The 25,542-nt window shown below is 43.0% G+C and overlaps 3 protein-coding genes across 5 annotated transcripts; all 3 read right to left on the bottom strand.

Moving 5' to 3' along the window:
• Positions 1-2,429: 2,429 nt before the first annotated feature.
• On the bottom strand, positions 2,430-4,301 carry rpl22l1 (ribosomal protein L22-like 1). Of its 2 annotated transcripts, none has more exons than XM_084443401.1 (4): positions 4,282-4,301; positions 3,844-3,954; positions 3,482-3,670; positions 2,430-2,720 (listed from the first exon to the last, which is right to left on the bottom strand). In XM_084443401.1, exons 2-4 carry the CDS (start codon positions 3,867-3,869, stop codon positions 2,576-2,578), a joined length of 360 nt encoding a protein of 119 aa, XP_084299527.1. In that variant the 5' UTR covers positions 3,870-3,954; positions 4,282-4,301; the 3' UTR covers positions 2,430-2,575. The 2 variants fall into 2 exon arrangements, with proteins under 2 accessions (XP_084299527.1, XP_084299526.1); XM_084443400.1 differs by having other exon boundaries at positions 3,482-3,603; positions 4,282-4,296.
• Positions 4,302-5,168: 867 nt separating this feature from the next.
• On the bottom strand, positions 5,169-14,413 carry LOC311313037 (eukaryotic translation initiation factor 5A-1-like). The gene is made up of 5 exons (XM_084443061.1): positions 14,359-14,413; positions 10,139-10,325; positions 8,741-8,845; positions 6,523-6,654; positions 5,169-6,140 (listed from the first exon to the last, which is right to left on the bottom strand). The coding sequence occupies exons 2-5, from the start codon at positions 10,304-10,306 to the stop codon at positions 6,078-6,080; spliced, it is 468 nt and encodes a 155-aa protein (XP_084299187.1). The 5' UTR covers positions 10,307-10,325; positions 14,359-14,413; the 3' UTR covers positions 5,169-6,077.
• Positions 14,414-16,063: 1,650 nt separating this feature from the next.
• LOC311312999 (eukaryotic translation initiation factor 5A-1-like) lies at positions 16,064-24,831 on the bottom strand. Of its 2 annotated transcripts, none has more exons than XM_084443009.1 (5): positions 24,806-24,831; positions 21,065-21,251; positions 20,840-20,944; positions 19,977-20,108; positions 16,064-17,471 (listed from the first exon to the last, which is right to left on the bottom strand). In XM_084443009.1, the coding sequence occupies exons 2-5, from the start codon at positions 21,230-21,232 to the stop codon at positions 17,409-17,411; spliced, it is 468 nt and encodes a 155-aa protein (XP_084299135.1). In that variant the 5' UTR covers positions 21,233-21,251; positions 24,806-24,831; the 3' UTR covers positions 16,064-17,408. The 2 variants fall into 2 exon arrangements, with proteins under 2 accessions (XP_084299135.1, XP_084299136.1); XM_084443010.1 differs by lacking the exon at positions 24,806-24,831 and adding an exon at positions 22,239-22,840.
• Positions 24,832-25,542: the final 711 nt, after the last annotated feature.

Genomic DNA, 25,542 nt, shown 5'->3' with positions numbered 1-25,542 from the left:
AGACTTCAGGGCGGACTTCTGCTAGACCTCAAGACAAGAGCACGCTCAAAACAAAGCGCCCCAGGGGTGTAAAAAAAAAGAGAAAAGAATTAGTGTCTATTCCCCGGTGGCCTCGTGCTTCCTGGGACCCCCAGCGCCCCAGAGGAGGGTTCTGAAACTCTGCCGCACAGAAAAGGAACAAATTCCAAACAAAAGCTAGAGCAGTGGGTTTTGCTACCGTAGCAGGCGGCTATGCTCATGTGGACATTACCTGAACACAGGGAGTTGACAGGAGGACTAAGACACACACGGGCGAGTCATCTTTTCTCCCCAACCACTAGAGCGAGACTCGAGCTCTAAAACATTTATACACCCAACAGATCCCCTTTCAAACGGAAAGCGACGGCTACTATGACTGAAAATCAACTGGACCGCTATAACACGAACCTACAAAACGGCAAGTAGCCTACGGTAGAACTATTTGATTGGAAGTGGTGGCGACATGGGGGAAAATGTGTAGCTTGATGCCACAATTCTTTCCACAAGTGTCCACCAGACAAGCCACTCCCTGGACAGGTCAGGCAAGAAAAGGTGAACACATACCAAGGTAGCCTATAAAAAAACATCACTCTCAAAGCACTTTTCTGTAAGGATGGTAAAAACAAGGGGGAGTCCACACATGCACACACACACGCACGCACACACACACAGATCTAGCAGGAAAGAGAGGAAACACTCACTCATTTGGCGTTTCCCTGACTGAGTGAACCAGGAGAGGAGCTTTAAGCTGGGAAGAATAGGCGACTGGGGGCTTAAATCCGTAGACAGGAGAGGGACCGATGAGAACAGGGTTAATTATTTAAGTGTCTGTCCGTGTGACCAGTGGCAAAATGTATTATTCATCACCAAGGGACTGAGCCTGTGTGAGGTCATCGATCATATGGGAGGGGTGAAGTGCGCCTGTTAAGCACGTTTTAAACTGCGGGAAATAGGCCAGGTGTGTTCACCCTGTCAACACAGGAAAGCAGTGAACGGGTCAATGGTTAACGCCGCCATCATATCCACAACTACTCAGTGTACTGTTGACTAGTCTGACCTGTGATGATCTGACCGGCCACCCCCCACCCAGCCACTATGCCCGGGGACGTAACCAAGGAGTCTCCTCTTCTCGCTGTCTCTCTCCTCCATCATCCCGTCTCTGGGGGTGGAGTAGAGCGTGGCCAGGGTTGGTTGGCATCTGAGTTGTGGTAATCTGGTGGTAAACTGATATATGTGTCAAATTACCAATCTTGCGGCCTGCCTAATGAGTCCCAAGGCCAATGAGAAGCGTACGCGCGCACACCACACCCACACAGTTGTGAAATTATACTTTTTAAATTAAGAAGGAATGTTTAGCATGCACTCTGTACTGACACACCATGTCAGGCAGACACAGGCAGACATACGCCGCCCACACACACACACACACACACACACACAAGCACTGACGGCGGGCGGTGTTGCGGGGTCTTTCAGGGATAGGTGGAGCACAGGCATTCCTGAGGCGATGCGTTTTTTATCCACTGCAGATGGGCCAGTGGGAATACGTCCAGGGCACACACACATACCCACACACACACACCCACACACACTCAGATGAAAGAGTGGGATCCAACCCAAGAAGGACCCTGCCGTGCCTTGGGGAATTCATCTAAAGCATCCACTGGCACTCTCTGTATACCACAAAGAAGAAAATACAATTGGAAATTATCTAGAGAATGACCTGCTAGGCTGAGAGTAGTTACAAATATGCCATTAAAAACAGACCGTATTGTCCAGAACGTCTTGCCAGACACCACACTGGTTTAACCTTCCGTCTCCAAGAAAAATGATAGCAACACTTCTTAAGGGGGTGGATTAATGATGAAAACCCCTTTGAGATGAAGGTGCAGGCCAGTACGACGGGCCTTTACTCAGCAATATTCTCATCACACGTTGCCTAATACCTGACAAGTTATTTTCAATAGGGTGTTTTCTGAAAAGGTTTTCATGTCTGTGCTCCAAAACCTGAACCAAAGGAGCCTCTGATGACATCTAGTGTGCATTTACAGTATATTAATGGAGGTCACGCCTCACACAACCTGATGAGCACAGGTAACAGGCATATTTACTGGAAATAATGAGCTCACATCAGTCTGCTATATTTCTTGATGGAGGCTTTATTCTGTTGGCTTATATTTGGAAGCTGCAAAACTAAGAGCTTGTTTAACTCAATGACTTCAAAACCAGGATAAGAACAGACAACCAAGCAAAATCGAAGACTGTAAATGCTATGACCTTTAACAGCAGACTTCTGACTTGTAGCACTGAGATTTGTTTTAAATGTACCTCACAATATTTGACACAAATCACCTATCAAAATCAAAGTCAAGCAAAAGACAAAAATTATGCTCAAACCCAGGATTGTTTGGCATTGCCATTTATTTCATTCAGCTCATGGTGAACTGATGTCACAGTCTGTTAACTGACACCACAAATGCAAAGACTCTGACGTTCGTTCCACAGCACCAGCACAGCTAGCATACAGAATCAGTTAGCCTACAGAACAGGCAGAATTTCACTCGTCTGTCTCAGACTCCTCATCATCTTGGCTAATCTGGAAGTAGCGCAGCTCGTACGACTCCTTGTCTGACGCCACCACTCTCAGCCAATCACGGAGGTTGTTCTTCTTCAGGTACTTCTTGGTCAAATACTTGAGATACCTGTCGGCCAATGGAGAGGAATGATTAAAGGGATATTGTGGAATTTTTGAACTAGGGCCTGATTTACAACTTACCTATGATGTTTTTGACTGATCATTTTCAGTTAATTCCATGCTGTAGATAGCTTTGGGTCGTTCCAGTTTCCACTGGTGGCTAATGCTAGTGCAACACAATAAAGTCACATTAGCCTGTCCAAAAAAAAAAACCAAACACCCAAAGCGCACACAAAAACAAATTAAATATGAGTAGTCTCTCTGGGATTATTTTGTGTCTATTTACCATTCGTTTTGAATTCAAACTATCGTGTAATCCGTTCTGGTTTGTGGAATTTATATTTCTGCCTGTGAGTCGGCAGGCGGAGTAACACTCAGTTAGATCCTTCTAGAGCCAGCACTTGTCAATGTTAACAAAGTGCGAGTACGAGCCAGTGGAAATTGGAACGACCCAAAGCTATCTACAGCATGGAATTAACTGAAAATGATGTCCATCAGTCAAAAACATCATAGCCAAGTCGAAAATGAGGCCCTAATTCCAGAATATCCCTTTAATTGTGACGCAGACGGGAGGTCCATTTTGGAAGACCACACAGGGATAACATCTGCATTTAACTTCTGGAGGGATTTGGAACTACTTTGGCTTATTCTGGTGAGTAGTAGAACTGACTACCTATGTTAAATGCAATTATTGTTAAGTCACTTTGGATAAAAGATCTGTAATGTAGTAACATAATGACTTCGATTTGACCAATAGGGAAATATCACCTCTTGGAGAACTGCTTCTCAGATGTCACATTTATCTTGTTCTTCATCCGGGCAATCTGCACTACATTGCCCAAGTTCCCCGTCTTCCCATTGACCTTAACTCTCTCTTTGAGGAAGGATTCCTGTTGGACAAAGCAGAATGACACACTAGGGAAGAGAGCCCTAGGTTTGGGGCTAGGGAAGGGAACCCTAGTCCACACACAGTGTTAACAAAGCATTTGGGAGTCAGACACTTTCACATCGATATTTTTAGAGGAAACTTAAACTTTCCACATTCGTTATAATAAAAACAGATCAGGTCGAGTTTGTTTGCCATTATCGGGGTACAGGCCTCCAATAAGGCGGTAACGTTAGTGACTTACGAAGTTGGCAGAGTCCAAAATCCCATCCTCCACAGGGTGTGTGAGGTCCAAGGTGAACTTCCATGTAGCCCCCTTCTTGGATTTCCTGACGGTCTGCTTCTTCTGTTTCAGCTATAGCGCAAATATAATGGAAAACAAAAACCATAAGGCGTGTAACCTACTACGTCGAAAGCCCCCAACTAGCTAGTACCGATGACATGGACACGTGCCGGGTGCAGGTTAGCATTACGCTAGCTAACGTTAGCAGCTAGCTACGTTAGGTAAGATGTGTATTTCGAGTTCATATTATGGTTTATACTTTATTTGGTATAGAATCACAGAACATCGTTATAAAAATGCTTTAGAATTTTGTGATGAAGCGAAATACGTCGTTATAGACAATGTTAACAACGAAGAAAGCGAAGTTTAAATTATTTTTGCAGGTCTTTTATCACATACCGGTGCCATGTTCAGCGGCTGGAGGAGAAAGGAAGTTCCGACGTCGTCGTCCGTCGGTTCCGTTCAGCGTGCGTCGTCATCGAATACGTCAGTACGTAGTCATTACCTAATATGGTAAGCGTCCCGTTTCAATAGTGCTGGTTCAGCATTGCAGTGACTCTCGATGGGGCTATTTTTAGTTCGTGGTCACCGCAGTGCTATATCAGATGATAATACCTCAATGGTATTTGACAACTTAGGGAGAAAAATTATCATATAGTCAAACTCATATTCACTTTCCCTTTACATCAGTATAACTCAAAATCTACGGTCTAGATAGACCCCCAGTTGCAGTTATGTAAATATATTGCAGAGGTGCCACCCTGGTCCAAAGGCCAACAGCCCTCCACATCCTAACAGTAGTCGATCATTCTCAGCATCATGTTCCTCATGTTAATGTCCTTAAGTAAACAGACACGCATTGGTCTATATGTGATGCAGTGATGCTCAGTTCACTCTTGGGGTTTATGTGGTAGGCGTTTGGCACAGAGCAATACACCCACATCATTGTAAGACTATTTAAATCTGTCAATTCAGAGCTATGCAATTAGATGTCTCATCTTCCTAGTGTGGTGACTCATCAGATAGCCTACCGTTATGAGACAGGGTGTGGTTCCAACTGCCTCTGTCCTCTAGTGGCGGGGGATATTAGCACATTCGACTAACATCGAATTGACCCTCTTCACTGTTAAAAGCACTTGGTGGCTGCAGATATGAATGCAAAATGAAAACAAATACAGTTTTTGTTTCTATTAGTTTGAACTTTATTGTTTTTTTGCCATCTCCAGTCAGGTGACAAAGGCCTCGTGTGAACAAAACAAGTTTGCAACTCCACAACCCTCCCCCCCCCCCCCTCCTCCACTATCAAGCCTCTCGCACACCTCACTGCCAGCCGGCGTCCAGAACATTCCGGAGGCCCACACCGCAACACTCACGCCTCAGAAACCTTCTATTATGGGATGACCAGGGCAACAGGTCAGGACCTGGCTGCTGTGGTAACAGAGGTAAGCGCACAGGGCCCTCACACCCATCAGACTTCTATACAGACAGACCGGCACTGAGTTCACTAAAGTTTAAGATTTTTTTTGTTTTATTTTAATCTTTTAAAAAAAGAACTTCTTTCCTTGGTTTAAGAATTTAAATTCTGGGGTAGTCAAGTGCTAACCACCCACATTCCCTCGCTTGGAACATGGGAGGAATTGCGTCCGATCCCTCTGGGAGCAAGAGCAGAGGCCATGCTGGGAAGCAGTATGGCAGCCAGAGGGGGACAAACAGTTCAGTATCACCTCTATTGCTCTCCACCATTTACGACTCAAAACATTACCCCTTCCCCACCTTCCCCCTGAAGGCATTAGACCTGCTATATATATTCAATCTAAAGAATATAAAAAATAATCATACAAAAGCTGGATCCAATTATCTAAACATTCAGGAATGTGAGTAGCAAGACCAACATTTTGAAGGCAAAAACAAGAGGAATGAAGAATGAAGTTTGTAGAAAAACAAAACTATTTTACGTTTTATTTTTTTACTTAATGGTTACTAAACAAAAACTCAGTGATCTGGTAGAATGCCACGCAGCGAGTCGCAGTGGGACAGTCCCGACAGCATTGAAGAGGGAAAGAACAAGGGAATAATTACAAGAGAATGATTTGGGGTTGTCTGTGAAGGCCGTCGCTTTGGTGACAGAACCAATAAGAATGCAAGAGACTGGTTGAGGGTGGAAAATGTTGCCTGAGCAGCCAAGTCTTGTCTTCCTATTTAGGGGCGGCTTTGACAGCCACAGCGCACTCTTCCCCCATGGAGGACAGCACAGAAACCTGTGAATGAAGAGGGTTCAGTTAGTGGTGTGGATTGGTCAATAGAATTCTGACTGCCAAAATGACTTGGTTTATACTCTTCAAACCGCTGACTCATCTAGAGCTGAGGAACACTGCAGGTAGAGGTCCATGAATATCACCAACATAGTTCTAGACATACAGCGTGACAGGAATATTAGTCCACCAAAAAGCCATCCTGAATAAGCAAAAAAAAAAAAAAACTCAATTCCTAGTTGGAACACATTGTCAGGTATGCATATAGATGTCTTTAACAGTAACTGCCAGTATATACAAACTGAATACATACAGACCGTTTTAAAAAATAATCTCTAATTTAGCCATTCATCAATGATATTAGCCTTCCTACAACTACAACACTCACTATGAGATCCTCTCCCAGTTCGAATTTTGAGGTGATCTCTTTTCCCAGATCTCCGTCAGGGAGGCGCAGATCCTCCCTCACGTCGCCATTGTCCGCCATGAGGGTCAAGAAGCTGTCTTGGATGTTAAGCAGCTGGGGGGAGAGCACACACACAACAGGTGGAATAAATACAGAAACTGAGATGCAGCTGATTTAAGCAATGGAATTGGAACTTCAGGGCAAACCGCAACCTCCTGATGCCTGCATCACGTTCATGCATCACGATCAAGCAATGTAACATTTTGAACAAAATCATTCTTGAAGATCTCTGCCAAGTTAGACCCTTCAGCATTCTATAATTCTAATCTCACATACACAAAACGCTTAATGTAGTATGGAGAATTCAGCCACATTAAAAGGTATATGTTATATGTGGATTAAAAAACATTTTCAAAAATAATACATCTGTGTATAAGCCGCCTAGTCCGGCCTAGTAGAGCAGGAAGATTAAAACTAGGGCCTAGCAATTAGGAATTGGCAATTGCTAGGCCCTACTCTTAGATCTTCCTGCTCTACTAGGCCGGACTAGGCGGCTTATACACAGATGAAACTCATCTGTTATTAGAGATTCTGTGTGGTGATTGGCCCTTGCCCCCCACCCCTTACCTATATAACTGTCAGAAATGTTACTTTTATGCTGATGAAGGCTTAAAGGAAAATGCTCGTTTTTGACAACCTGGACCTTATTTACGACATATTATAAGAAGTTTGAATCACCGAGATCACTTTTGTGTTGTTCGGAGGCCTGTAGAAGAAATTTAAAATCCAGCGCGAGCCAGTATATCCATGTAATGGCGTCGGACGGGGCAACGGGAATGCAGTTTCTCAAAATCCATTTTCGGCCGCTAAACGGTTGTTTTCATCAATCAGATTGGATGAATCGACAGTTGAGATTCCTCAACGCGAGCCATTGTTGTTTTGGTTTTCAAATACGGGGTCTTTAGCCTCTGTAATTGATCTTTACACGCCTCTCCCCACTTGCTTTATAGATGTTGGTTAGCATCAAGTGTGTGCGACTATAAAACGGTAGCTTTTCCGTCCACTTCCGCCCACTCTTTTCAGCTAAACGTTTGGTAACATGGTTAAGTTTTGTCGTCCTGCTTCTCCGCCTGAGCCCCGGCGAACCGTGCGATACGAATCTCAAAAGCTCAGTGACCGAAGGAGGAGAAAAAGTTATAAATATCAGGCCAGCCTTTGCTCGTTGGATGGAGTTTCATGGGATAAAGTTGCCTGGTGACATGGCTACTTTTCTACTAGACCGGTAAGCTAGCTAACTAGCCATCGTCATCTTTCTTGGAATCTGCATAGCCACACCTAACGTTATCTCCACACTACAGCATCTAACAACTTATTAAATGGCACTCAAATACTTGATTGTGATTACTGTAACGTTATGTTCCTCTCGGAGTGAAGATCTTATCACAGTATGACAAACAGTGCATTCTCTGGCATTTTGGCAACCAATACGTTGTGTTGTTGCAGTTCTTATCTTTAGACACTAGATGGGGAAATAATCCACATACTACATATTATACCTTTAATGCATTAAGGTGAACGAGTAGGCGTTAAATCACAAACACAACTGCACCACCTCTAGTGGCAGTGTTTCCCCTATTTTTCAGGCCTCGTGGTATGCACCCAGGGAGGGAGGGGGCACATTAACTCTAACGCAAACACCATTTAGAACTCATTGCCAACTATGCATGTAATAAAACAGACAAAAAGTGTGGTTACATGACTTATGTAGCTACAGCGTTTACCATCATGTCCCGCCAATCTCAATTAACTGAATATTTTCTATTTCATAACTCCCAGTCAGAAAAATGTTAAACTCTATCAACTAATGCTAAAAACGCAAGCAATCTTAAAGGCCGCTATTTTTGGCACTTTTTTTGATCTGGCAGGGGTTCTCGTTAACCCCCCTCCGCCTCCCGTAAAAGTGATTTACTACCTGGGGGGGACATGCACACTTGATAGGACAGGGTAATTTACAAGATCGCATATGAAAACGAGAATCGGCTCCATCTCACTCAAGTTTTGAAACATTGCTGAAAGCAGGCCAGGACAAACACTCCGGAGTAAATGACCTTGAAGGCTGTCCAATAACCTGTCCCCACTGTACAGCTGGTGTCATTATCAAATACCACTTCTCTTTGCATGAGCCCAAAGTTGAACTAACCTGCAAGTCAAGCCGCTTAACATTGGGCACATCCATGTTGTGGGTGGATGGGCACATATCCTCATATTTCTTATTGGTGAAGATGTCAATGCCCACAAGGTTCACCTTTTGATAGAAAAAGACAGAAAAAGACAGAAAATCAGTTTCCCCAGGTCCAGAATGTGATCTCAATACATGATTGACTGTGGACTTGATGTCTGGGTTTGGCTTGTCACGGTACTCGGTACTTACATTGCAGCGGTACTGACGGTAAACGTTATTCCATGGTACCGAAGGTACTGTGTTTTCTATTTAATTTGCCGCTTGTCTTCTACGCTGCTGCGTGCTGCCGTCCAATCACAGTGCACCACCCATGAAAGCAGCATAGAAGACAAGCATTTGCCGGTGATTCATTTTGTGAAAATATGAGCCGGTTGAGCGCAAGATTGAACATGTTTATTAACAGTGCATTTCTTTCAAAACCATGCGCTTTTGAAGACGCAACCCTCCTGCTTCTGTGAGTAGCCTACCTTTTGAAATTTATCTGCGATACTTTATCGAGTAGCTTTGATCCCAGAACCAGGCGGAGTGACCGTTGAACCTGATATCGCTAATGGGGGGATAAGGGACTGCTAGTCCGTCAGGTTAGCAGTTGTGTGAGCGGCTACCTAGTTTAGGTGCTGCAAGACTTAAGTGGAATTATGACTGGTCCTTTTCAGTCATCAGGCTACAGCCCCCACGCCTTGTCGATCACGCAACTGACCGCTAGTTCAACCCAATAACGTTACTCGTTGATTACTTAAGACTGTCACTACAAAACACTACGATGACGAGCGAGTTTGGCTAGAAACAGGTAAGAACGCGAGTAAGAGAAGCCATCTATTAGCCATTTGGTAAGGATAATTCATGTAGATGATAATGTGAAAATGTGTGATTGACATTGTGTAGGGCACTGTGTATTGACACTGTGGGAGTGATAGCATGTAGCATGTTATGTTTTATGTTTCGGTGCTAGTAGACCCAAGTTTGGGGAGATGCCATTTGGGGAAGAACCGTGATGGGGATCTCTGTTCCTTTTTATGACCTGCGCTAGCCTCTTGCTAGCAAGTTAGCGATAGCACTTGACACTAGTCACGTGGTTTGTCTAAATAAAAGCGTCGTCATTCGGTCGAAGCTGTGTGATGAGCGAGCAAGAACGCTACACAGTTCAGTTGAACACTACACAGTTCAGTTGAATTGCTGCTTGCGGTACTCATGCACGTTGTACGTATTACTCACACGCACGTGCGTACGCCGTGGTACCAAAATTGGTACAGAGTACCGTGGAAATTACTGGTACCGGTACAGACTACTGAATTTCTGGTACCGTGACAAGCCTAGTCTGAGTAATGGGATGGACAAATCTGACCCATTTTATACCTTGGCGTGTCCATGCTTTCCAGTCTTGGAGGTGGACATCTCCACAATCTTGCAGGGACGTCCCCTCAGCACTACATGGCCGTTCTTGCGCAGACTGGAGCATTGCATGGGAAAGGTGGTTGAGGCGCCGGACTCGGCGGTGGAGAAGTCGATATCAGGCTCTGCCATGGTGCGATGGGTCAGGGCACTACATCAACAGGTGAAAAAAGAGGGGGGTTGGGTCAAACATCACTGCAGCAGGTTTGATACCAAATGTGCAGAAATAGTTTTAGAGCTGACAACAGTACACGCATTCTCTTCCGTCACTAGCTAAAACATGAAATTAATCAAACGTCCCAGTCAGTGGCTATGCTATGGCCTAAGGACTATTTCATAGCCTGTGACAGAAATGCTGAATTATACATAAGCTCACACCAATAGAAAATGTAAGATCTTTCCAAAATTTTGCAAATAGGACATCAATAACCTGGCTGGCTGACTATAAAAGAATACACAAGCTAGCTACTTCCTAAAGAGTTGATAGATCAAGGTGATGAAAAACGTTCATACAAAAGAAAGATCAATAACATTCTTGCAAAGCCTCAGCTGCTCAAACGCTCTATCCTAGTCTCAATTAGGCCAAGGGTTTCGCTTAGGTGTAGCTAGCCAAATTAGCCGTGTCACAGTGGCTGGCAAAATTTGGGCCTTGCCCAAGACGTTCGTAGCCTTGGGAAACCACCCTTATCTCTTCAGCTCACATTGTTTCTCTCCACAGATCAGTCTGGTCAGGCAGTCATACAAAGTTTGTGCTAGAGTCAAAGTTATTAGCAGTATTGTATTGACTAACATTACCAACGGAGCTTCCGAACACCATCAGGTGAAGCGCAAAAACATTTCCACTAGGAAAAGCTTTTAATTCATTTATTTGCTGTAGGGTAGGCTAAATCAAGTCACTCAATAACTATTTAGGGCAATATCATTAATTAAGTTGTCAGAAATTAGTGAACTCCATTAGTCTACATTTTTAACATTTATTGTAACAATGCTGTCACACAGCTTAAAGGGCAATGCTCGTTTTTGACAACCTGGACCTTATTTACGACATATTATAAGAAGTTTGACTCACCGAGATCACTTTGGTGTTGTTCGGAGGCCTGTAGAAGAAATTTAAAATCCAGCGCGAGCCAGTATATCCATGTAATGACGGTGATCGGGGCAACGGGAATGCAGTTTCTCAAAATCCATTTTCGGCCGCTAAACGGTTGTTTTCATCAATCAGATTGAATGAATCGACATTCTCTGCGCTACGATCGGATTGTTGCTGACGAATGACGACGACAATATTCTCGGCACCAACAACGATCGTAGCGCAGAGAATGTGAGCCGGAGAATAGCCAGTCTGCGCGCTGGCCTGTGCGCATGCGTGCTGGAGCAAGTGGGGAAAGGCGTGTAAAGATCATATTACAGAGGCTAAAGACCCCGTATTTGAAAACAACAACAATGCCTCGCGTTGAGGAATCGCAACTGTCGATTCATTCAATCTGATTGATGAAAACAACCGTTTAGCGGACGAAAATGGATTTTGAGAAACTGCATTCCCGTTGCCCCGATCACCGTCATTACATGGATATACTGGCTCGCGCTGGATTTTAAATTTCTTCTACAGGCCTCCGAACTACACCAAAGTGATCTCGGTGAGTCAAACTTCTTATAATATGTCGTAAATAAGGTCCAGGTTGTCAAAAACGAGCATTGCCCTTTAACAGTCTCTCTCCTCATCTTAAAGGGGCAGTGTGCCATTTTGGACATTTAGCCCCATTTGTGGTCCGTCTACCATGAACCTGAAACGGACTATAATTTCACAGATCGTTGCAGTATTGAGCTAGCTGCAGTTTCTATGCAGGGTCTCACTGGAAGTCAATGGGGCATACATAAATGTGTTGAAAAACTGTGATGAAACGTCTTTTTTGAGACTGGAAGCACCGAGTGTAATGTTACCAGTCTCAGTATGCTCTCCTGTGAAATGTATCGCAATCTGAATATTTTTAGGTGTTTGGCATGACTTGCACATTGTCCTCTGTGGGAAGTGAAAACAAGCGGCAGGGGAATGCTCATGTCCAAGCCATGCCAAACATATAAAAATATTCGGATTGCGATACAACAGTGAAAATGCTTCTTAAATTGACAGCCCTAGTCTAGCTACTAGCTTGCCATTTAGTTAGCATATATTATTTTTCCTTTGTAAATGCAACAACCATGTTGGTGGTGTGAGAGTTTAAGCGAGCAAAGCTGGACTAGGATGACGTAGCCCATGTTTGGTAGCAAACAGCCAAAAACGTTTAAGTTATTTTGAGTTTTGATTGATTTTGGTAGGCTACCATCAGTCTCTAGTTTATAGTGGTACAAAATAGATTTTTATAAAAACCGAATTGGAAGGGATTTTGGTATTCAGGACAGCACTAGTGTTGACTACTGTGTTTTATGACCGACTAGTCACTGAGCACTAATTTAGCACTGCAGGCATGGACACAGCGTTTTTTTTTTGTTTAAAATGATTCTACATGTGATAAAATGCCACTCATCAATGTCCCAACTGGCCGATCAGATCAAGGGCGGGCGGGATCAACGCTACACCAATAACGACTTGTCTGGGGCCATTCGCTGGTGTCATCTGCCCGATGCATGCCATCCAGATGTGTCTAGGAATCATAAGACACTGTAATAGCTTCAAAAATGTATCCAGATGACCCAGCAAGTTTCTTCCAAGTACTGCTGGCAATACTTGGTATGGCCATGTTTTATTTTATTTCGTAGCAGCAAACCAGTTGCAACCTGATACAACACCAGGTGATCCGTATCTTTTTGGATGGGCTCTACAGAGTCGGAGTGAATAACACGGAAGAGTACTTGGATATATTGGTGTAGGAGAATGCATACTTTATGATAATTAATGGTGATGTTACGATAGACCGGTAGCTGGGTTTAATAGCCTACAGCTGCTCTTAATGCGTCCGGCACAGAAAAGCCCAGCGCTGCTGGAACGCTCACAGCAGTGTTCAGTTTTTAGCTTTAATAAAATAAACTCCCGGTGGACCCAAGGCCATACATTAGCCTACTAACTACGTACGAACCAATACAATTGCCAAGTGCTTAAATAGCCTTTGTCCTTTGAATATTTCAGTTAACGTTAGTCTAGCTAAATATTTCGGTACAGTTTAAGTGAGATCAGCAGTACCGTTAGCCATCTAGAAAGGCCTGGCCTTCGCAAACTTGGTAGGCTATGCTAGCCATAATGTTACAATACATTAAGTAGCCAATTGTTTCTCAATGAAGAGTTACCATCATGCAAGTCGGTTCTTTTAAATACTTTAAAAGACAAAACTGGTGAAACATCACGCTGTCGTAGACTAGCTACTATTCTACAACCGACTGGACGTCAGCTAACGTTAGCTTGCTCGGTTGAAAAGATGGACTTTCGGCGGCGAGGTTAACGCTAGGCTAGCACAGTTCAGTAGCTAGGGTCTGGCTGACGGCAAAATGGTAATTATGGCTAGATACCGGCTAACTAATGTTAATGTGATCTAGTGATAAGCAACAGGAAACGTGGCCTTTATTTCAATTTTGCCCAATTCAAGGCAAGTAAATAGCTTACTATGTAGCTAGCAAAGTACATTCATTGGCATATCTCATTATGCCCACTTAGTACTAGCTTGTACCGTGCTTTCCAGATGGACAAAATACTTCGATTAGCCAAATTAGCTTCTAGCTAACGTATTAGCCAGCCAACCAATTACGCTTATTAACATTAGCTCGCTAGCGTATTTTATTGAATAAACACTGCGCTGTATCAGTCGTATGATACGATCAGACAAGTAAATTAGTTGACTAGACGGTTAACGTTAACTAAGTTCAGTACTCCGTCTACTACCTAGCTAGCTTTAGCCTAGCTACCGTTAGACATGGAAAACAACTCAAGCGCGCGGAAGGCCTCGTGCATTCTCTCATTCTAGCAGTGTGAATAGCTACCGTTAGCATGTTTGCTAAACGTTAAACATGGACCAACACCCTGCTGTCGTGTGCGCAGGCATATACTATAATCTATACTTTTCTGCATTTTCCCATTACTTTCAACTACTACAAACGATTAAGACCGGTATAACTGTAGAATTAGCTGATATAAAACTACTTAAAAGTTAAGTATTTAGCCCCATCGGTAGAGACACGCGACATGCTACACTTACCTTCTAAGAAAAAGAGGACCGATATTGCGCACGCGCGACCGATTTTACTGCAGCATCCGCGGAGTGGGTGGACCTTTTATATGGTTGATTTTATATGTTCCGGGTGACGCTGGTTCCGGTCTCAGATTCCGGTGTGTTAGGCATGGAGGTGTTAGGCAGTACCAACATGGCCAGTACCAACATGGCCAGTACCGACTCGTTCCGCGGGTTCAAAATGCTGGCCATGAAGTGAGTAGGGTGTTGGCAGGCTTACACAATCGTTGTGTTCGGTAAAGCTCACCCTAACATTCTTAGTAAGATAGGGATGGTTGATAGAGATGTAAACGTGCACACAGGAAAAGCTAAGGTCAGCAGTTGTATCGGTTACATTTGTTATATTATTTAGAAAAACAGCAGTCTGGACCATGTCACTTGGGAAAATAGTTGGCAATCAACAATATCTATCAAACTCATGTGTGTCATTGTGTGGCCAAATACCTCCCCCCTCGGGTCCTAAATTATGTTGAGGATTAACACACTAACAGAAAGTATAGTAGACTAGGCCCTACCTCCTTTGATACACCTTCAGTACAGCTCACTGATACTGTAATATCTCTCCTGGATCCACACCTGGATGTTCTAACCAACTTCACTTCCCCTACTGGCCCTAGTGTTTTTTGGTGTGATTATTATTATTATTATTACTACTATGTGTACATGGACATAAATACAGGTCTAGGTCTAATACCAGGTCCATTTCAATAACTGACCAGGCTTCCGTTGGCTTATTGGAAATCTCATGCCTTTACCTGTTCCTGTCCTTTGTGCTTATTAGTTTTGAGTGAGAAGTTTGTGATGGTAGGTTAGTGGATCAATAATTCCCCCTCTGGGAAAAAGGGGATAAAGGACCCATCTTATTAATATAAACCTCACCACCATGAGGTGTATTGCCTTACATTTTAAATTCATAAGCGATGAGTTTCAATAAGGAAAAAGTGCACAGCAAACATGTCCCCTACCACCAATGACACAACGCCCCCAACACAGGTATACTTTAACACTTCAGACTCCGTCTTTGAGTGCATCTCATTCCAGCCATAATATGGTAAAATGTTTTCATGACCACATTCCAATATAAATACAGTAGGATTCACTGCAGCTTCTTTCTTGACAGCATTATTAGATGGGCAGATGCGCTTCTGCAAGATATTTTTTGAAACATTTAAGTGCTTGCATATCATTGAAGCAGGTACAGCAAATCAGAAACACCATGCAGGTATCTCATGGGAGCTTAAAGTTCTGCCAGCTATCTCATGGGATCTTAAAGTTCTGCCAGCTTCATTGGCAGCGACCTCTATACTAAGAACAAGGACCAGACAAGCAAGGAAGCTCCTCAAACTCAACTCAAAGTCGAAGGTCCCCCGAGTAGAATGGATTATACTTTTACTACTTATTGTCTCCGGCGCTGGCACAGTGTAAACGAAGTGTGGAGATAGGTCTGGCTATGCGAGACTATACTTTTACTGACACAAAGTATGCTTTTTTTGTGTCTTTACAGAAGAATGGAGACATTTACAGGTGGATGAGGGGAAGGTGGGCAAACCCAGACCTGTGTCTTTTCTTTTGTTGCTTGGTCAGTTATCCTTTCTTCATGCCGGCTCTGTTCAGGTGTGTAACAATCTGGGAGAAATAGATTGGTTGACAGAAAGCAGTGGATCTATAACAAAATGGCATTCATGCCAAATTTTTATTTTTTCACAATTGGTAATAAAACATTTTTCAAGATCCGCTGAAGCAAAATATCTACAACTCCCCATTATCTCCACTATCAACCCGGGTCAAAATACAACAATCAAAATGTATAGTGAATTCCCAGCAGAGGGCACAATTGTAAAACGGAGGCGGTCAAATGGGAATTTATATATTTTTTTAATTAAAAAATACTAGTAAACATGTAGCTTAAGTGGCAGTCAGCCCTAATCAGTTTCTAACAATGATAATTGCAAGCCTGGCAATGTATCAGTAATATTGCAAAACATTTTAATTTGAACCCCTCATTTTGCGTTTATTTACGAAAATAAGCTTCTCAAGTTAAATGGATTTGATGGGATACTCCAAAGGATAAGCTACCCAACAACAGGGTTATGATGCTACCACATTGTTAACCCCCCCCCCCCAACCCCCCACAAAAAAGTCCACACACACACCTCACTGCAACACTCCTGCACCACACCGCTACACACTCACACGTCAGAAACCTTCCATTATGGGATGACCAGGGAAACATGTCAGGACCTGGCTGCCATGATAACAGGGCCCTCACACCCATCAGACTTCTACACAGACTGGCATTGAGGATACACCACCGTGTTTGTTGCTGTTTTTGTTTTTATTTTTAATATTTTAAGAAATATTTTTCTTGATTTAAGAAATTAAATGTTGGGGTGCTCATAAGTGCTAGCCACCGACAGTTCCTCACTTGGAGAATGGGAGGAATTGCGTCGGATCCCTCTGGGAGCAAGAGCAGAGGCCATGCTGGGAAGCAGTATGGCAGCCAGAGGGGGACAAACATAACCACACCAGAGTTCAATGTCACTGAAAGGGATCTCTATCCCTCCCCTCCTCCATTTACAACTCAAAACACAACTACTTCCCCACCTCCCACCTGAAGACATTCAATCTAAAGAATATACAAAATAATCATACAAAAGCTGGAGCCCATTATCTAAACATTCCGGAATGTGAGCAAGACCAACATTTTGAGGGCAAAAACAAGAGGAATGAAGAATGAAGTAGGAAAAAAAACTATTTTGTGTTTTTCTTTCCAAGTTTTTTTTTTAGATTGTTACTAAACAATATCTCAGTGATCCGGCAGAATGCCACGCAGCGAATTGCAGTGGGACAGTCCCGACCTCATTGAAGATAGAAAGAACAAGGGAATAATTACAAGAAAATGATTGAGGTTGTCTGTGAAGGCCGGCGCTTTGGTGAAGGTCAGAACCAATAGGAATCAGAACCAAGAGACTGGTTGAGGGTGGAAAATGTTGCCTGAGCAGCCAAGTCTTGTCTTCCTATTTAGGGGCGGCTTTGACCGCCACAGCACACTCTTCCCCCATGGAGGACAGCACAGAAACCTGTGAATGAAGAGGGTTCAGTTAGTGGTGTGGATTGGTCAATAGAAGTCTGACGGCCAAAATGACTTGGTTTATACTCTTCAAACCGCTGACTCATCTAGAGCTGAGGAAACCAGGGGTTCCTCAACTGGTTCTAACATACAGAACACTGCAGGTAGAGGTCCATGGACAGCACCAACATCCTTCTATACAGCGTAACTCAATTTCTAGTTGGGACACATTGTCAGGTATGCACTTGTCCTTAAAGGAGTAGTAAAGGGAAAATCACGTTTAGCCCTGTTTTAAGGTTACTTATGATCATATAAAAAAGCATACGAGTGCGCACAACTCAAAATTAATCTGGAGCAGTCAGTCACGGGTGCCAGGTCAAGTGCTATAATAAAAGAAGGAAAGCACCGGCACTCACGAGATGGACATAGTCTTCAAAACTTTAATGGGCAAGAGTGAACGTTTCGGCCTTCCTTGCTGATGAAGGCTTAAGGCCGAAACGTTCACTCTTGCCCATTAAAGTTTTGAATGTCTATCTCATGAGTGCCGGTGCTTTCCTTCATTACTTATGATCATATACAATGGTTCAGATCAAAAAGTTGACAAAACTAGCACTTTTGAGAAAGTCTGATAATTGCTCTACCACCGTTTTGGTCATACAATGGATGTGGGTGGGCACCATGAAAAATCATTCAAAAAACATGTTAAAGGCCCTACGAGGAGTTTCGGGAAGCGTAAGTGTTTTCCGCCCAAAAAGACCACATTTCCCATGAGGCTCCCCACGCAAGTCGTAAACCTTAGCTAACTGAGCCGGGTTTTTTCAAGATGGAACGATTGCCACCGACGAGGTAATTGCAGGAGGTCTTACTAGTAATGTTACTTTTGACAATATATAACGGTCATATTTAAATTATTCTTCGTCTTGTCGCCGCCGTAGGCTACTGCAGTAAATTGTTTCATCATTCCAAGGAAGTTCTGGACGACCCGACCACGAAATAATAATCTAACTAGAAAAACCGCGTAGTGGCTAAATGCCTCTGCCCAACAATGCCAGTTGCAGTTAACCTAACTAACCCTAACCCTGACTAACTGCTAACCTAACCCTAACGCTAGCTAGCTAACGCTTACTCTAATGCTAACTCTATTGCTAACGCTAGCTAGTTAAAGCTAGCATTAGTGTTAGAATTAGCGTTAGCTAGCTAGCATTATCATTAGGATTACCGTTAGCTAGCTAGCGTTAGCGTTCAAAAGTGCCTTTTGTGATGTCACGGTGACCTTGACCTTTGACATTTGAATACCAAATACCAATAACTGAATACCAGTTGGCCCTACCAACTGGACATTTGGCCAAATATGTACAAATTCTGTCAAGCCGTTTTTGAGATATTGTGTTCATCAGGCCAAAAACACATTTTGTGAGGTCACAGTGACCTTGAAATTTGACCCCCACGATCTAAGCAGTTTATCCTTGAGTGCCAGCGAACATTTGTACCAAAGGGGAAGAAATTCCGTCAATGCGTTCCCGATATTGCATTAACAAACATCGGACGGACAGACGTACGGACAACCCGAAGCCAGCTATCGCCTGGCGGAGGCATAAAAATAAACTACATACAAGAAACAACATTTGTCTAAAATGGACACATAAACAAGTGTGGGTAATGTAGATTCACCCACAGACTGTTTCGTAACCAAAAATAAACTCCTCGGGGTACCTTTAAACTCTCAATTTCAAAGACAAGAAACTCACCAAGGTGTTAGTTGGCGTTCTGACATATAATTTGCCATGAAGTATAATTCTAGTTCATCTGGAAAGGCTTTTTAAAATATTTAGCATAGAACTATTTAGTCGCAGCACATAGTGTAAACTTCCGCTTGAACTTTGCTGTAGTTCCTCCTCACTATATTCAGGCTCGAAACAATAAGCGCTGCCGTCAAAGTCTAATTCCTCGCGATCAAATTCATACTCTTCAAGATCAGCCATTTTGATAAGCGTTTTCTGAACCGTAGCCTAGGGCTTCCTTGTCTGTGAGCGAAAGAGTAGCGTGAGCAGTGAGCAAACTAGCTAGCCTAGCTAACATAAACAATAACAATAGCTAATGCAAGTAGTTCCGCTTCCTGAATCCCCTCTGCGGCTTGATCTACACATCTACAACGGTCGTGTCAATACAAGTCAATGGATTTCATAAAATGATCAATAAAACCCTGCAGGATTCATACTTTGCGGCAAATTTGATGTCAGAACACCAACGGACACCAATTACCCCCTCGGTGAGCTTCTTGTCTTTGAAATCGAGTTTTTTTGTTTTTGAATGATTTTTCACGGTGCCCACCCACATCCATTGTATGACCAAAACAGTGGTAGAGCAATTATCAGACTTTTGGAAACGTTTTGATCTGAACCATTGTATATGATCATAAGTAACCTTAAAACAGGGCTAAACGTGATTTTCCCTTTACTACTCCTTTAACGGCATTCATCAATGATATTAGCCTTCCTAGAACTACAACACTCACTATGAGATCCTCTCCCAGTTCGAATTTTGTGCTGATCTCCTTTCCCAGATCTCCATCAGGGAGGCGAAGATCCTCCCTCACGTCGCCGTTGTCCGCCATGAGGGTCAAGAAGCTGTCTTGGATGTTAAGCAGCTGGGGGGAGAGCACAAAGAACAGGTGGAATAAATACAGAAACGGATAATAAACAAAATCTCACATACAAAAGACGCTTAATATGTAGTATGGAGAATTCAGCCACAACAACATTAACGCAGAAATGCCAAAACATGTATTTGGTTGGGGAACGAGATGGCCTCACAAGCACACCTGCAATTCCTTGAGTGGGTAGAGCATGGCGAGTCGGCTACTATGCACGTGCATTTGTTAAGAAAGCAGCAAGAGTGAGAAGCTAACTCTGCTAACTTCACCGCCCGCTAGCTAACTCGATACCACATCACAGCGTGGTATGGGAACTGCTCTGCCCTCAAGCGCAAAGCGCTTCAGGGGGTAGTACAGACTGCCCAACGCATCTGAATGTGAGCTTCCCTCCATCCAGGAGCTACATAATATGCACCCCAGCCACCCCAATAATGGCCGGTTTCAGCTGTCTAGCAAACAGTATTGCAGCCAGTAGGAAAGTGCTTTACTTACTACCTGGGAGCACCCACCTTTGACAGGACAGTGTCATTTACAAAACATCTGAAAACAAGAATCGGCTCCATCTCACTCAAGTTTTGAAACATTGCTGAAAGCAGGCCAGGACAAAAGCTCTGGAGTAAACAACCTCGGGGGCTGTCTAATAGCGTGTCGCCAGAGCACAGGTGGTGTTATGAGACGTTATCAAATTCCATTTCCCTTTAAGTGAATCCAGAAGTTAGACTTACCTGCAAGTCAAGCCGCTTAACATTGGGCACATCCATGTTGTGGGTGGATGGACACATATCCTCATATTTCTTATTGGTGAAGATGTCAATGCCCACCATGTTCACCTTTTGATAGAAAAAGACAGAAAATCAGTTTTCCCAGGTCCAGAATGTGATCTCAATACCTGATTGACTGTGGACTTGATGTCTGAGTAATGGGATGGACTAATCTGACCCATTTTATACCTTGGCGTGTCCATGCTTTCCAGTCTTGGAGGTGGACATCTCCACAATCTTGCAGGGACGTCCCCTCAGCACTACATGGCCGTTCTTGCGCAGACTGGAGCATTGCATGGGAAAGGTGGTTGAGGCGCCGGACTCGGCGGTGGAGAAGTCGATATCAGGCTCTGCCATGGTGTGATGGGTCAGGGCACTACATCAACAGGTGAAAGAAGAGGGGGGGTTGGGTCAAACATCACTGCAGCAGGTTTGATATCAAATGTGTAGAAATAGCTTTGTTTTAGAGCTGACAACAGTACACACATTTCTCTTTGTCACTAGCTAAAACATGAATGAATAACCCCCTCAAGTCGGTATGGTCTATGGACTATTTCAAAAACTATGAAACATGAATGGCAAATCATACACAAGCTCACGCTACTAGATAATTGGACGTCTTTCCAAAAGTTTTCTTATGTAATTAATTTGATTGTCAGAATGACCAACTAATAGGCCTGTTGTGGTTTTCACATGCCATGATCTTTAGAAAAGTCTTTCGAAACGAAATAGCTTCCTCACTTGCTCCAGCACTAATGCGCACAGCGCGCAATCGTTGCTCCAGCACGCTGTGCGCATGCGTGCTGGAGCAAGTGAGGAAGCTATTTCGTGTCTAAAGACGTTTCTAAAGTTCATATTACAGAGGCATGTGAAAAACCACAACAGGCCTATGCTCTATGTAAGCACAACTAGCGATTCATCAAGACAGATTGATGAAAACAACCGTTTCGCGGCAGAAAATAGATTTTTAGAAACTGCATTCTAAGTGCCCCGACCACCGCCATTACATGGATATACTGGCTCGCGCTGGATTTTAAATTTCTTCTACATGCCTCCGAACTACACCAAAGTGATCTCGGTGAGTCAAACGTCTTATAATATGTCGTAAATAAGGTCCAGGTTGTCAAAAACGAGCAGTCCTTTAAGTACTCAATATTTTGTTTAAAGGACAGGTTCGGAATTAAGAAATATAAGCCACGTTAAAAGGTTATTTCACAATCCTATACAAGGGCTGATATCAGTTTCGTCAAACGGTGCACTTTCGAGATATAACCAGTCGCCACTAACACTCAATGGATCCATAGATGCATAGACAAAATCCCTCAAAAACACAAACTCTCGTTTTCAAAGACAGCTAACTCACCTGGTGTCCGTTGATGTTCTGACAAAAAAATCGCCACAAAGTATGCTTCTGATCACGTTTTATTTATCATTTAGCATAGAACTACTTTCATTCGGAGTACTCTTGTAAACTTCCGCTTGAACTTTGGGTTTGGAGGCTACCGTAGCAGAAGAGCTGCTTCCGGGTCACAGGTCTACACAACAGCAAGTCAAGGAGCTTAGGATTGCTTTGCAGCTGGTATTTCATTGATAGTGTTAGGTAGAAGTGTTTGTTGATCAAAACAAATATGGGATGCAGATGAATCTAAACATCTCTGGCTTTTTTGTCAATACAAATCAATGGATATATAATATGATCAATAAAACACGATTGGAAACATACATTGTGGTGATTTTTTGCCAGAACATCAATGGACACCAGTGACCAATCTGTGAGTTTCCTGTCTTTAAAAACATAGTGTTTTTGAGGGATTTTTTCTATGCACCTATGGATCCATTGAGTGTATTAGCGGCGACAGGCTATATCTCGAGAGTGCACCATTAAACAAAACTTTGATATCGGCCATTGTGTATGATCGTAAATAACCTTATGACATGGCTTATAATGCTAAATTTCCAACCTGTCCTTTAAATAACTTTAATAGTAGGCTAGCCTACTAGTGATGGGCTAAATCATAAGTCATAAAATTGATAGAAAAGAATCAGATAAACAAAGAGATTAAGTAAAGTAGTATCCAAATGAATACGAAGCATGTAAAGCATCAACGTTGTGTGATGTCTTCTGCTGTGTGAAAATGCTCATGCATACACAGCTGAATGCAGTGTAAAGATGTATCCTCAGCTCAAGCCCACTGCTGTTACTATGGAACTGCTGAGTCCAGGATTGCATGACCGCTCATTATTTAAAGCCTATCAGCCTTCAATTCCCCCAAAAAACACGAACATAGAAGCATTTTATGAAAAAACCTGAAGCTTTGATACAGGCAAGGTGTTTGTCTTCCCAGACCCTCTCCTCACTGACACTCACCACATAGTCACTATACCGCCCCATCACAACAGTATGTTTAGCTGAACTGAGTGAACACTAATATCACAACAAGGGCTGGCCATGTCTCCATTGTTGAACTTGTAGTTAAATAAGCTAATTTGCTGTCTCATTGGTGAGACAGAGGGCCTTCTGTGAAACATATGTTTGCAATCATCCTTCATCTGCTATGCACAATCAATGAGGGTGTAAATCAATTGACTCATCATTAGCCTGATTAATTAATGCCTTCCTGATGCGCACTCTGGGCGAAAGAAAGTGGTGGTACTGTCATTCTCTGCCTCCACACATACAGCAGGATGCAGCTTCAACACCAGGTGGACCTACTTTGCTTATGGTGTTCCTTTAGCAAAATCTCACCCTAGTCTGTCACCCAGAGGTTACTTGATAATCATGATATAATTTATTGAGCCAATCATCTGTCCGTTTACTTAGAGCGAATCATGTGCCTGTTTGCTTTATGGTCTGTTTAATTTGCAACCCTCTCCCTGTGTGTGTTTAGTTGAGTGGAAGGAGGCAAGGAGAGAGAGCATTAGGATGGCAACCAGCTGCTAGTGGTCACACAGTGCATTAGCTGAGTTTACATGGGCACAACCTGGATATCAAAGGAGTCTGCCAATTGCACAATAGGCAGAATAACTGAGTGTGATGTGACCCAACCCAAAAAGTGGGCAGAGGGGGAAAAAGAAACAGAAAACACACTAATTATCAAAAGTACCCAATATATTATTAAATATATAAGATAACAGTAGCAGTGTTCTTGCTCACAGCAAGCACACTATAAATTGCAACTGATTGAGGCATCTTCCATAGCTTACCAGTATAATTATCCAAAGATAGTGGATGGCAAAAAATAGTTTTATTTGATTAACGTTAGCTTGCTTCAATCGTATTAGCCAGCCAACCAATTACGCATACTGGCTAACGTTCTACCGCCTCACGATCTCGGCGGACGTATGAATAGACGCGAACTCAATTCTTAAGGCGCTGAATCTTGTTTTGGAGAATCCATCCTACTTTAAAAATCTAACCAACTCTAACCATATCCTTAACCGTAAACCAAATATAAGGTATTTATTACTAAAATGCTTGAAATCATTACTTCCGGCCGCCGTAATAGTCACTACCATTCGGCTTAATAAACACCGTCTTATCACAAATAGCAAACTTTTCTGAATAAAGTTAACGAAGTGCAGTACACCATCGACTACATACCTAGCTTTAGCTTAGCTATTTAGCCTAGCTAGCTTAGCTACCGCTACACATGGAAAACAACTCAAGCGCGCGGAAGGCCTCGTGCATTCTCTCATTCTAGCAGTGTGAATAGCTACCGTTAGCATGTTTGCTAAACGTTAAACATGGACCAACACCCTGCTGCCGTGTGCGCCTACATGGGCCATACAATCTACTTTTCTGCTTTTTCCCGTCACTTTCGACCACTACAAACTATTAAGATCGTTACAGCTGTAGAATTAGCTGACATAAAACTACATAAAAGTTAAGTATTTAGCCCCATCGGTAGAGACACGCGACATTCTACTTACCTCCCAATAAAAAAGAGGATCAAAATGCGCATGTGCGACCGATTGTGCTGCATCGTCCGCGGAGGGGATGACGTGATCCGTTGACTCCGGTCTCAGGTTCCGGTGGTCCAAAATTCTTGTCATGAAGTGAGTAGGCTACTAGGTACGGTGTAAGCCTAGTAGAAAATCACGATCAGTTTCACAGAGAAAAGAGATGTAGGGCTAGGCTACCTTACACGTAGGCCTAGGCCGTTGCATGGGTTAAATGTGTTATTTGAGAACGCACTGCCATTGAGTATGGAGTGAGCAGAGTCGCTCGGGAAAATAATTTGCAATCATCAACAACATCAGTCAAGCTCATATTTGAAATAGACACCGCACTTTTTGTCAGCTGTATCAGAAAGCTAGAAGTGATGGCTTGTTATTTGGACTTAGCTGTGGAGGCCATAACCACCAAATCCCAATGTTTTCTTATACCTCATCAGATTCTATGCATTGCTTAAAATATAAATATGTAACATGTTGTGTTGAGGCTTTTAACACACTAACAAAAAGTATACCCTACTACCTTCTCTAATAGACCTATAGTAGGCTACAGCTCACTGGTACTGTAATATCTATCCACACTTGTTCTAACCAACTCCAGCTCCCCTACTGGCCCTATAAAGCCTTATTTGGTGTGATGATGATGATGATTATTATTATTATAAGGAGCTGATGGGAGGCAAATACACATCTAAGACCAGGTCCATTTCAAT

Source organism: Borostomias antarcticus (genome assembly GCF_949987555.1).
Source record: "Borostomias antarcticus genome assembly, chromosome: 9".
Classification (NCBI taxonomy): Eukaryota; Metazoa; Chordata; class Actinopteri; order Stomiiformes; family Stomiidae; genus Borostomias; species Borostomias antarcticus.
The sequence above is the reverse complement of the archived record's forward strand: the minus strand, read 5'-3'. Positions and strand labels throughout refer to the sequence as shown.

Excerpts from the sequence above, each read along its gene's own strand:
- rpl22l1 (XM_084443400.1), bottom strand. Across the intron at positions 3,604-3,843 it reads TTTTGGACTCTGCCAACTTC|GAATCCTTCCTCAAAGAGAG; the intron begins GTAAGTCACTAA and ends TTTGTCCAACAG. Across the intron at positions 2,721-3,481 it reads GAGAAGCAGTTCTCCAAGAG|GTATCTCAAGTATTTGACCA; the intron begins GTGATATTTCCC and ends ATTGGCCGACAG.
- LOC311313037 (XM_084443061.1), bottom strand. The coding sequence starts at position 10,306 with ATGGCAGAGCCTGATATCGACTTCTCCACCGCCGAGTCCGGCGCCTCA. Across the intron at positions 8,846-10,138 it reads GAAAGCATGGACACGCCAAG|GTGAACCTTGTGGGCATTGA; the intron begins GTATAAAATGGG and ends TTCTATCAAAAG. Across the intron at positions 6,141-6,522 it reads AACTGGGAGAGGATCTCATA|GTTTCTGTGCTGTCCTCCAT; the intron begins GTGAGTGTTGTA and ends CTTCATTCACAG.
- LOC311312999 (XM_084443009.1), bottom strand. The coding sequence starts at position 21,232 with ATGGCAGAGCCTGATATCGACTTCTCCACCGCCGAGTCCGGCGCCTCA. Across the intron at positions 20,945-21,064 it reads GAAAGCATGGACACGCCAAG|GTGAACATGGTGGGCATTGA; the intron begins GTATAAAATGGG and ends TTCTATCAAAAG. Across the intron at positions 20,109-20,839 it reads TTAAGCGGCTTGACTTGCAG|CTGCTTAACATCCAAGACAG; the intron begins GTAAGTCTAACT and ends CTCTCCCCCCAG.